Raw genomic sequence first — 13021 nt, 5'->3', positions numbered from 1 at the left:
TACAAGCAGCACTGAGCAATCAGCACAACCACTTGCTCCTGAGGATGGTAAGAATCTTTTTCACATTGTCCCAGCATCCAGACAACTACAAAGGTGTAGCTTGGGCTGCAGAAATCCCTATTAGCTACCTGAAAAAACCTCAGAGAAGAAAACAGATGAAATAAAAGGAACCAAGAAGTAAACATTGCTCTTCCCTCCCAATCACTAAAATGCCAAATCACAGCCTGCTCATCACTTGGACACAGGACACAATTCCAGGATCTGCTTTTCTGACTCAATGTTAGTTGAGCACAGAAAGATGGAAGCAAACTGCAGTGACATGGAGAAATCAAGCAAGCAAGGAATTAAAACCTCTAACACAGAAAGTCTGTATTAGCAATAACACAGAAGAAGCAAAAAGGAATTCTTAGGGGTGAGGCTCATAAGTGTCTCCATGGCAGACAAAACCAATCTCCCAAAGCCAAGGCATCACCTCCAAGGCAGGCCAAGGGAAATGGAGCCAGGTCTGCTCCCCAGGACCCTGCCCCCAAAACCCCTGAGTGGATGCCTGAGCATCCACCGTGCCCCACGACACCCTGCACCACCTCTGCATCCAAGGACAGCTCCAAGAGCTGCTCTGGCAGAACCAACACCAAGAACATCCCAGACAGCCTAAAGCACATTGTCTTGGATTTGGCTCAGGAACTGCCTGGGACTTGGGTGACTTGAAAACCACCCTTAGGGAGGGAAAGCAATACAGCAACAAGCACACCAAAAGAATGATCCAACAGGAAGACTTCCTGCATGGGAAACATGATGACTTCAAGTTCTACACTGATCAAGTCTCTTTTGGACATGAAGCAAGGGATGCTTCTCTTCTCCTTTCTTGCTCTCGCCAGTTTCCTTGAACTTATCTACAGTGCTAGAACCTCATGGCTTTAAGGATGTTATTCCAAGTACTTATCCAACAGAAGATTTCCCTGTATACAAAGAGAAGCATCTCAGTAAATACACCTCAGTTCTGTGTAACTCACACCAAAACTCAGCAGAACAGGATTTACATAACTCATCTTCAGCATCACTGACCAAGTGGCCTGAGCTATGAGAAGGAACCAGTTTGCAGCAGCCTGAACAGGAAAAGTCTCAGGACAAAATCATTCCTGATCACATCAAATAGCATGAACCAAAATAATTGCACAGAACAAAAGCTGAAACATCTTTCCAAAAATAGAAGCCCTTTAGCTACTAAAGTCACAGAGTTTTTCCTTCCATTGCTTTACAAACAAACCAACTTTGTCTTAGTGCCACCTTCCCTTTCACTTTAGAAAGTTCACAATTAGTGAGAATACAAGTTTCTCCTTCCATTTTTTCCCTCTGTTTACTCCAGTTCATTTGGAGTAGCACTTCAGAGTCCATAACTGCAATCTGGCAATGCTTCTATAAAGAAAAGATTATTTTCATTTTCCTTTAGGCCTGGTTGCTCATTGCCTTAGAAAGGGTCAAAGATTAAAGTAAACATGAAAATATTACAGAATTTCAGTGTTATAAACAAGTGACTTTCTTTTCTTCAACAGGAGACAGCAATGATCCAACAGGCTGGGCAGTTACCCCAATAAATCCTCCAGAGCATCTCTGCAGATTCTGAACATGGAAATATCCCTTAAGGGGAAAAAAGATGAATCTTTTTAAAAAGGCAAAAAAAAGAAGAGAGGAAAAAGCCATGCAACAGACAACTTCTACAGTTTTGCACAAGAGGAATCATCAAAGAGCCAAATGAAACCCTAGATCTGCACAAAACACCAGAGTAATCAATCCTGAAGTTTGCAGGTAACCACGGAACAAGTGAGAGCAGCTCTTGGAGACCAAGTGATGTTAATGATGCAATAGTTGTAATAATTTTATAACACATCCTCAATATCTGAGTTCTCACAGCATAAAATATTGATCCTCCCCAGATCCCAAAGAGCAAACTGAATGCTACAATGTTTTGGAACACAATTTCTCACCTACCTCAAGGTAAACACACCCTCAACCCAACTTCCAAGACTACTCTCTGTACTCCCTACATGCCAGAACACCATGACAAGGAGTCAAACCAAGAATCCCCAGCACCCAAATTCAGGGCTATCCTGAAACTACACAAATAGTCAAGCACTCCAGCACCTCAAGTGTTTTATGGACCTGATCACTCAGGGAGCACTTCTGCAGACAGTGATAACAGAGAGAAAAACAACAGTGTGAGTCCACATTCATCTCTTGCTTCAGTAAACTGGGGGGGTTTGTTTTGGGTTGGTCCTTGGGGTTTTTTATTTTCCTGGTTTACTAAAGAGAAAGCATGAGAAGAATAATAGCCTGAGAGCTGGTGTAGTAGAATAACATCTAGAAGGCTCTAATAACCAGTGTGAACTGATTTTACAAGACTTCAGAGCTGACTGGGAAAAAATGGGCTGAAGAGGTAGTAATTGAAAAAAGTGAAGCAGAATGCTAGGAAGAAAACAAACTTTGTTCCCAGAAACCAAGAACTGGGAATAACCGAGGCCTACCAAGGTAACCTAAAACCACAGCTGTCACTACATAATAAAACCTATTTTTCCATGTTGTAATCTTTGTTTCTTACTTTTATAAAACCCAACCCAAACAAGAAGAACAAACCAAACCTAAACCAAAATCATCTACAGGGTTTTAAGTCAACACACATCAAGATCAGCTGCAGTCCCAAAGGGAAGCCTCGTAGCAACCGAGCTGAGCTGGGCTCTGTGGGACACACCACGGCCAGGACTGTGGGGACACGGACTCAGGACTGGTCTGAGAACCACTGGGCACTTCCAGCTAAGAAGAGGCACTCCCAGGACAGCCTGGCACTCAAACACAGCACCGAGCACCACATCCTCAACACTGGGGAGAGAAGCCTCCACAGGGACAGCGAGGATCTCCAGGCAGCTCAAGCCAGGCTCCTGGCTCCAGTGGGACACAGCAACCTGCAGAACTCCTGGGAGAGACCTGAGACAGCCCAACCCACCTCTGAGGCTGCATTTCTGTGTCTTCTGGCTCACTCTGGGGCTGAGATTATCTGGGTATCCGTGCAGTGCCTAGCAAAACAGAGCTGTCCTGATCAGGGCCTCTGGACAGCACAGAAATGTAAATACTACTCAAGAGCAAATGAAACTCAATATAAACCCTCCTAGACTGACAAGACCTGGCATCCAAAGAAACCAAGGAATGCAAAGTGTATCAGGGTTCATTTTGGGATACAGAATGCTGTAGATTAACACAAAAGCACAGAATGTCCTCGGTGCACTTTTCCTGTAAAATTTGTGCACATTTAAATGAGTCCCTATAATTAATGCTGTGAGAATCTGTTCCTAAGCCTTTTGCAAATAAGTGGCCTTATCTTAAAAAGCAGCCCATTGTGTCTTCCCTTTTTTTCCTTCTATTAAAGGCTACTAAAAATGTTTATATTGTGGAAGATTAATTAAAGAAAAATCAGACTCTTTATAGACTTTACTCCTATTAAACCCTGCCTGGGATAATGTAAATGATGCTAAGAAACCTACAGTGAGAAATTAGGACTGTTTGCTCTGATTGAACAGATTGTATTATACTGCAAAAACTCCTCTAAAGTCTGGACATTTCATAGGGGAATTTGCATTTTATCGAGTTCCTGGATCTAATCATAACTTGAAATTACTACTTTTCAGGAAATAACTTCAAGATCAGGGAATTTACTGGGTTGAACATGCAGATCAAATGCTGAAAATCAAGATGCTGCAAGAGAAGAGAAAGAAATAAATACAAAAAAACCCAACACTGCTGATCCTGCCCACAGAATATTGCCTGCCTCTCATGCTTAAGCACAGCAATGTATGTTAAATACATACATGCATACTTACACACTTTTGGCCAAAAAAAATAAGCTTACCAATCCACAGGTGTCCAGTTGAGCACCTCAGGCAGCCCCTGAGTGCCAGAGCCAGGACCACTGACTGCCTGTGACAAAATCAGGACCTGGAGTGCTCCCAGGACATAACCCTGGGCCTACACAAAGGTCACTGCTGGACAGAATGCCCAGCTCTGCAGCTATGGGCTGTGGGTTAGCACTGGGGCACTCTGCGGTGGGACTAACAGCTTCTAATGCAAACATCTCTGTCTGAGGGCAGAGCTGATCAGTTTCACCCGTTCAGTTTCACCCTTCCGTCACCCCTCAGCTGGGAACTTCCTAGGAAAGCAAAGGGAGTGTTTGCCTTCCCACGTGCTCCTTCCCAAACACCAGGCTGAGAGCTGCTGTCACTCCCCTCTCCAAGTCACCTGCAATGCAACTGACACCAAACCCTATTTTGTAAACATCAGAGCAAATGAACACAAAGGCCAGTGTGTGCCTCCTAACAATGTTTGGTTCAGCAAGAAAATTCCAAAAGGAAGGAGATGCTGTTCCCTGGGCCTCTCTGGAAACCCTGCTTGGGGAGTTCAGGTGCAGAGCTGATCCCAAATGCTCCGCGGGCAGCAAAGGAAGCTGCTGGCAGCCTGTGGCTCACACACTTCGGGCATGACCTCTTTCTTTACTACCACTTTTCATTTCTGTTGCAGCATTTTAAAAAACAAAGCTTGACATCACTTTGGTACTATGTACCTTTCATTATTACTGAAGGAACACAAAGAAGTCAACTGGAAGTTATAAAAGAAACCATCCCTTCCTCACAACTCAGTCTCATCCAGTGAGAAGGGAGCACCATCACATGTCTTTGTAGCCAAACACACACACCAAACAGTTCTGCTGATTTACACTGGGTTTCCTTCTTGAAGGGAAGGCCAAACCTAATGTCACTTAAGCAGCATTTTCTGAAATTAACTACATAGCAGCAGTACTGCAGAATTTTCCTAATGAATTTTGACTTCCAAAGACATATTTCCTTCTACTTAATAGCAGAGATATATCTTATATAATGCAGAACCATTAAATTATCCATACTCCAGTTTCACATATATATATATATATAAATATATATATCTACATTAAAAAAGAATTGTTAAAGTGATTGAAGACATTGCTTATCTATAGGGAAATATCTATCTTCATCAATCCCAATTACCTTAAAACATCTGCAAAAATCAATTCATACTGAAATTTCAGGGATTCCTTGAAATATCAAATGTAATGTTACAACATTTTTCTGTTTGATCATACCAATCCAAATCAAGTTTAAGCAATGATTACTAATCAATCCATCCAAGCAAGCAAAGTTTTCTCTTCCAACAAGCAGCTGTCATCATATACAATTGATAATTCTTATTTTGAACCTACTGTTTAAATAACCATTTGGTGTGTAATATCGACATAATCTGATTTAATCCAGCCTCTGAACTCTCCTGGAAGTTACTTTTTACACCTACATTTTTACTTCTCAAATGAAACGCTGGCCAGCACTGAACACCCTATTTCCCCACCAAGAAAGAGGCCAACATTCAACTCCTGTAGGATCCTAGGGAAGAACAAGCAGCACATGGAAGTGGGCCTCAGAAGAGTGAGGACAACTCTACCCAAACCCTGTCCTAGGCTGCATTCTGTGCTCCACTCTGCTGGAACAGGATTTGCAGAGTGTAACCAGGAAAAATGCCATGTTTAACATCCAAGACAGTTAAACTTCCCTCTAATCACAAACTTCAGCTGGTAAGTTGTTTCAATTCCTCAGCATCCGTACAAATGGTGGTTTTTTCGTCTTTGTTCGTGAGGCAGAGCTCCTGAGAAGCTGGGAAGGTACCTCGGCTGCCACGGAGCGCAGGTTCCAAGGGATACACGAGGCCTACAGGGAATTTCGTGCCCCAAACACTCCCGATTCCAGCGGCAGCGGGGGGAACACCTGCTGTATCACCCCTCCGACCCTGCCGGTAACACTCGGAAAGAGGAAACTTCGGGAGGGAGCCAGAGACCACCCCCGAAGCCAAACACCCGGCAGCAGCTTCCCAACCTCGCCAAGCCGAGCCAGGCTCCTCCAGGCGCCGCTTCCCTCACAGCTTCGGGAGAATCGGCGCCCGAAAAGCACCTGCACCGCGTACCGAGGCCGGGCACGGGGAGGGAGAGGCAGGATCACTCCGAGCCGCCTTTGCTGCTGCTTCTGCTGCCGGTTCAAAGAGACCCAGCCCAGGCCCGGCTGCCCCGGAGCGGCTCCCGGCAGCTCCTCAGCCCGGCCAGGCCCCGCCGCGGCTGCCGGGGATGCGGATCCCGAGGGAAAGGGGGGATGGAGCGGGGACACGGCGGCGGCAGGCCCGCCCCAGGCCGCGGGGAGCGGGGAAGGAAGGGGGAAGGAAGCGCCGAGCAGGGCATGGAGGGAGCTCCTCCATGGCAGCGGAGAGAGGGAACCCCGCGGCCGGGAGGCCCGAGGCGGGCGGGGAGAGGCGAGGAAGGAAGCGAAGCGGGGCTGTAACCCGGTGCAGAGGAGGGTCCGCGGGGTCCCGGCCCGGGGGGAGGGAAGCGGGGGAGGGCGGCCGCACTTACTCTCATTTAACACCTCCAGCAGCTCGGCGCAGCTCTCACACATTGTTCATTAACAGCAGCAGCCGCCGCCGCCGCCTCCTCCCGACCATTGATTGATCCGCTCGGTGCTGCTGATTGATGATTGATGGGGGCCGGGGCGGGGGTCACCGGGGGGGAGGGGAGGGAGGGGGCGGGAAGGAATGGGAAGAGAAGGGGAGGGGGGGGAGGGGGGGGGAGAGGCAGGGGCCGGTCTGGGATCCGGGGCGGCTGATCAATGCAAATGAGCCTGTGGCGGCGGCGGCGGCAGCGGCGGGGAGGAGGAGGAGGAGGAGGAGAAGAAGCCGAGTCACTCACTGGCTCCCAGGGACTCCACGCGCCGCCATTTTGCTGAGGGGGAAGGAGGAGGAGGAGGCGACGGGAGCGAAGGGGGGGACAGGGCGCTCGAGCGCCGCTCGGCAGTTTCCGACCAGGCAGGAGGAGGCGAAGGTGGCCGAGTCCCTCCTCCTCCCTTTTCCCTCTCGCCCCGCCTTCCCACCGCGGTTCCGAGCGGCGGGATGGCGAGCGGGGAGGAGGAGGCAAGGGGGCGGGAGGGTAAAATGGCGGCGGCGGCGGTTGGGCGCGCGCCCGGGGAAGGGCGGGAAGCGCCTCTCCCTGCCCTCTCCCTGCCCTCTTCCCGCCTCCCGCCGCCGGGAATCTCCGCCAGGAACGCGCGCACGCCGCCGCTCTGACAGCGGCGGGGGAGCGGCTTCTCCTGCCCGCCCCTTCCCTCGGTGCCTGGAGCCGCGCTCGCCGGGCTGCCTCGGGGACCTCCCGCCTGAAGAGAGCGCTTAGCACGCTAAGCCGGGCTCCGTGGCGAGGAAGCTCCCAGCTTCCAGGCGCGTTTCCAGGTCTTTGGGGTGGTTTCTTGGCGTTTTCCGCTGTCGGGGCGCGGGACGGAAGAGCCGCCGCCATCTCCTTCCCGCCCAGCGCGGCTGAGGGGAGCGGGGGCACCTGTGGGCGCCGCCGACCCGGACCCGGGGAATGGGCCTTTGGAGGGCTACGGTAGCGTTTTCTACTAATAACTAATTTATTTTTACCTCGTAGTTTTCTGCCCTGGTTTGTTGGGGGGGAGGGGGGGATTTTGGTTGGTTGTTTTTTTCTTTTTTTTGTTCTCCTTGCACCGTGATTTATTCTGCAGAATCAGTAATGGCATCTGTCACTGGCTGGAAATAGCCTTTTCTAAATAAAAGACACGGTCAAAATGAACGAAAAACTTTAATTGAGGATGCATAATTTACGCTGTTACAACTAGCAGTTAGTTCACTCTGCCTTGGGTGCGTTTCGAACAAGGTTTCAAACCCGCGCATGACGAATTTTCAGGCGAACATCTGTTTTCCATTTTTTTTTTAAAAAAAGCCCAACCCTCTTTTTAATTTTTTTTTTTTTTTTTGCCGTCTCCGAGTCCTGCTCCCTCTGCCAGGTAGGTGTAACTGGAGTGGGGATTCTCCTGCCCTCGGCCGGCCCTTGCCGGGTGCGGAGCGCTGTTTGTGTTTGTGCGGCGCCCCCCAGCGGCGAGCCCGGGCGCTGCTCCGAGCGCTGCCAGTGCGCCCACCTGAACCCCGGATTAAAAACCCAAACCTGTTCATAGCCGCAATGCAGATGCAATATAGCTTAGCAGAAAGTCAGATAGAATCACCAAATGAGGGGGAGGAAAGAAAAAGAAAGTTGTTTTGAATTGCTCAGTGGCTGTCTCGTATTTCTTCCACTTGAGCTAACTCTGGTGGCATGGTGGAGATGCAGTTCTGGGGTTGTTTCAATCCCGTGTGTATATTTATCCAGGCTGATAACAGCGTGGTGGTTGTGTGTGTAACCTCCCACTACAGGCCACAGAATGCTCAACTCCAGACAATCCTCGAGGTGTCACTTTGTTAAACTAAGATTAAAAATCCCACTGCTGTTCAAAAGTAAGAGACAATTTACTGTAAACAACAGGTAGGGAACAACTAGAGTACAAGTCAGGATATACTAGAATGATGTTTCACCCAGAGTTCTTGTCACTGCTTGGTTTTGAAATACTTTCCAAAGTTAGGCTTATCAATAAAGACAGCTATTCATAAATATTCCCTGCTGAAATTTCCTTTTACTGTTTTAAACTAATAGAGAAAATTAACCTGAAAGCCTACAGGAGACAGAGATTCCTTGTCTGTCAACTTGAATTCATATAGCGTGTTAATGCAGAAGTATTTCAAATGGGACTAACAAGGGGCAGTAATGCAAGAGAGAGGTTGAAGACTGTGAGTAAAAACTTTAAAACTTCTCTGAAACTCTTTACTCATCTTTCTGCTTATATTTAATTTATAGATGTTTTAATTCCTGGCGGTGTCTTTTCTGAATTATATATTTTCTGTTGATAGAAATCTGACCAGCTTGAGCCAGTTAGCTATTAAACTGGTTACATCACTAAACTTCCATAGTAATAACAACTATTTAATAGCTAACTGGTTTAGTTATTAAAATGTCACAGATGTACTGAACCCTGTCAAGCCTTTTTTGGTTGCTTCATCTCTTCCAGCTAGCCTGAGAATGCATAATGGGAGAATAAAAGGACAGAACATTGCAATTGTGTTCTGCTCCTGCCTGAATTAATGTAGTGACACCTTTCTCTTCTACAGCACCGATTTCAAAGCCTGAGGTCCATCAAAAGGTAGATCAGAGGATTTTATGTTGTGCATCTACACGTGAGTTTTCACTTGATGTTGTGCTGCCTTACCTTCTGTGTGTCCAGGAGGATTTCAGTTGCTGTGGAACACCCCATACAGTCTGCATCATCTCATTGGAATTTGCACTTTCCTCTCTGCTCTCTCTTCCTCAAGCAGGCCCTGAAGTACCTTTTCCAGCAGACTCAAGATGAACTGCCAGAACATCTTCAGAGAGGATTTTCTTGAGCAATCAGCTGTCTGATCTGAGTGCAGCCCCACACAAACACCAGAGTCAGCAGAAGGGAGCCTGGTGTCACATGCCAGGCTCAAGGGGTACAGGCACGAGAGCATGGGTGACCTTGAGTCACTCCTGCTTTTAAGCAGAACACAGTATTGAAAGCCTGATTCCTTTTACTGCACACTTTTTTTTGTTTGTTTTTAAGCTGGAGACTAAATTGAATTCTTTAAAATGAAATTAAATGTTAACTTCCAAGCTGAAGACAAGACCTGTCAGTGGCCTGGTTACAGAGATCATCAGCCTCCAGCTCTTGCATGCTTGTTTTTCCTCTTAACCTTTATTCTCTCTGTGTGCCAGCCCAGCAAGGTTGTTATATCCCCAGGAGGCCTCTTCCCTTCCCCTGGCTGCAGTGCTCCTCTTCTGGGAATATTTGCTCTGGTAAAGTGCCAGCACAGTTCTTCTGGAGGAGTAAATTAGATAAATGCAAGACTTGGGCAAAACTAAAATCCCTAATCCAAGTTTGGGGCTGGATTAGGAATTTTCAAAATTCATGCCCCAACACTGAGCTAGCAGTTTAACTGGAGTCCAGTTAAATCCCTGACCTCGTGTCTGGAATGCTGCTGGAAACCACTGGAAGCCACGAGCAACAGTCAGTTTTAAGTTTACCCACATTTGTTTCAGCACTTGACTTTCACTGCTCTTTAGCATTTTGAGCTTTTTACCAGGGTCCATGTCTAACTGGGCTTTGGTGTCATAGCACCCTGAGAAGACAAATCCAAATTGATTGACCCCAGATATACAGAATACTCAAAATTTGGCCAGAAATACCACGTAAGTACAGACAAGGCATTGCTGAGCATGAGAGGCTGCCACTACCAGAGTGGTCCAGGCTGCTCCTGTTGTACATTTGGACCTCTGCTGGACTTTCCAGTGGTGACACCCATTGGCAGTGTTTCCTGTCTGCTTAGCAGTGTCCCTGCTAAAATAACCAGCAGTGGGGCAGGAACTGGGCTGGAGCCTGCTCCCAACACATGAGGGAAAATTTGAACTCCCCTCCCCACTGCAGTTGTTAAATTGGCCCATTCTTGCTGATCATCTTTGCTGAAATCACAAGATCCACAAAAGACTGCAGACTTCAAGGCTCGGGAAAAGCTGAGACTATTGAAAAGGATTTAAGATTTACAGGGTGTTCACAACCAAAAAAGGCACCCCACATTGATCTGAGACTGGAAGAGATTACCCAAGGACAAGGGCTGGGTGACTTTGATTTACAAGGAGTAAATAAAATTGAAAATCTGAGTGGTTTGTTTTCTTCCATACTCTTAACCTCCATAATGCTCCTTCCTCCTCAATCCCATCTTCGCCTATCCGGACTTAAAACCAAAAGAAAAGTGCTCACAGGTTTGTAGGTATAAACTCTGAGACTTTTGGGTCCTTGAGGTGCATTGCACATGGAATAATGACCCAAAAATTATTCCCCCAATGGGAATGGCCAAGCCTTTTCCCAAGGGAACCCTGCTGCCAGGGCCAGCCTTGGAAAATGAGGTGAGGATGTCCTGAAGCAGAAAGCCTAAAAATAAATTCACTCCCAAGGACTGAAGTGCAGGGGTACATTCCTGATGGGCAGGGGGACAGGATCATATTTTTACTGATGGTTTTTAAAGAGCTGGCTCCAGCATTCCAGTTTAGCTCCATAACACCCTGAAACAGACCTAGTGAGGAGAAGGAAGCTGAGCCACACCTCCCAGCACCCCTGGAGCCTGGGATCAGCAATTCTCATTTACCCACTGAGAAATGGACTCTGGGACAGGCTGGTCCCTCACCATAACACCAAGGCAAATCCTCACCTCAGGCAGTTTAATGCATCATTTTCAGCTTTTTTCCTCTTTTTTTCCCCCCCTTTGAGCTGAAATTTTATTGCCTTTCCAGTGCTAAAAAGTATCAGCAGTAACTTTTAGAGCTTCCTAGAGAGATGAGCATTTCTAAAGCTTTTTTTTGCATAAATATTAGCTTTATTGGAAAATAGTTCACTTAAACCAGTCAGATTAACACACACCAAATTATTCTAGTTTAAAAAAACCAAAACCAACTAACCTAAAATGCTTTGGAAGATAATCTGCTTCAGTTACAGTAGCAAACACATCATGGCAGCCTGAAACAAAGTACTTGGGGTGTCTTCATCAGCTGACAATCAATCCATGTAAACACAGAAAACACCCCAAAATATTTGTATTTATCAATGTACCTGGAGTACACAGAACTGGTTTGTTTTTCGGGTTTTTTTTTTTAGTAAAATCTGTATAGAAATATGCACAAAACATTGGTTTACATATAATTACAAGTTATGGAGATGTTTTATATGATGGTTCATGCTTTTTATCCATATATTTTGATTTACAGAGTGTGCATTAGAACTAGAACTTTCTTAGATGTACATTGTCTATTAATATTTTTTTTTCACATTCAGGATAACTGCACTAGAAATATGCACACACACAAGTCAAATTTTTAATGGTATCCAGAACTCCACAGAAGCTGCATTTTTATAGCAGCTGCAGAGATCAGGGAAAGGCACCAATTATCTTAAGAGAACAAGACAAGACCACAGTTAAATTTTTAGATCTAAAAGGGAAGCAAAACCTAAGATTAGAATGTTGTTACTAGAGAACTCTTAAGGTATCAAAATAACCAAACAACTCCTCTTTGTATCAACATAAAAAATACATTTTGGGTTTGTTGTTTGCCAGTTTAGGTCACATTTAAATTTCAGTGAACAGCCAGTCCGTGAGCCTCAGCCGAACTCCAGCCTTGAAGGAAGGAGGGCAGGAGCACAAACACAGGTGTGTATTTCTGTTCAGAACTGTTCTGAGTGCAGAGTCAGAACCAATTCAGCCTTCAGCTGTGACTCACGGGATGTGATCTGCCATCACACTAGTGCTGGGGCTCATCTCCATTGTAATAACCTGCTCTTACTGCTCTGCACAGCTTTTGCTGAGCTGTAGCTCTGCTGCTGCTCACGAGCCATTTCATGTCCTTTCCAGACCTGTCCCTCAACAGGAGCACCTGCTGCACTCGACCCTGCCCAATACAGGCAATATTGCCTCGAGGGTGGAGCAGAAGGCTCCAGGCAGATGGGAAGACATGAAAAAGCTGGAACTGGGAGCTTTCAGGAGAGTAAGAAATGGGTTCTGTAACTGGCAGTATTTTGGGAGGCTGTAGGCAGTCCCAGCCATGGGGGGTTCTCAGGAGGTCTCCAAGCAGTGCCAGCTCAGTGCCACTGCCCAAGGCCCTTCCCATGGGAGCGGCTGAGCTTCGCCAGGGCCGAGCACATGAAGGAACAGGAAATGCTCCCAGACACAGAGGGGAAACATCCTGGGCACAGCTACATCCTACAGGAACACCACTAAGTCATGCACTTCTACTCCAAAGGAACACACAGCACAAAGCTAACAACTACAGCGCCCCGAGGGGCACACGACAGCCCCACGCCTGCCTGGCCCCTGTGGCAGCTCTCTGACAATGGCTACACTTCATCCCAGAACAGCCTGGAGAACGGACACCAAATCCATGGAGAACCTTGGGAGAGCTCGACACAGACTGTTAGAGAACAGAGACAAGACACGACAGAGATGGGGAAGCCAAGACTGTACACAACCT

At 47.0% G+C, this 13021-nt stretch overlaps 1 protein-coding gene across 12 annotated transcripts in view; it reads right to left on the bottom strand.

Annotated features, from left to right (window-relative positions):
- The window catches only part of USP34 (ubiquitin specific peptidase 34), a 113605-nt gene extending 106992 nt beyond the window's left edge, over positions 1-6613 (bottom strand). For all 12 annotated transcript variants that reach the window (XM_050972978.1, XM_050972984.1, XM_050972983.1 and 9 more), the window contains exon 1: positions 6470-6613. In XM_050972978.1, the coding sequence (XP_050828935.1) occupies positions 6470-6512 (43 nt within the window). In that variant the 5' untranslated portion in view covers positions 6513-6613. The remainder of the gene's footprint in view (positions 1-6469) is intronic.
- Positions 6614-13021: the final 6408 nt, after the last annotated feature.

Source organism: Serinus canaria, chromosome 3, assembly GCF_022539315.1.
Source record: "Serinus canaria isolate serCan28SL12 chromosome 3, serCan2020, whole genome shotgun sequence".
NCBI lineage: Eukaryota > Metazoa > Chordata > Aves > Passeriformes > Fringillidae > Serinus > Serinus canaria.
The sequence above is the reverse complement of the archived record's forward strand: the minus strand, read 5'-3'. Positions and strand labels throughout refer to the sequence as shown.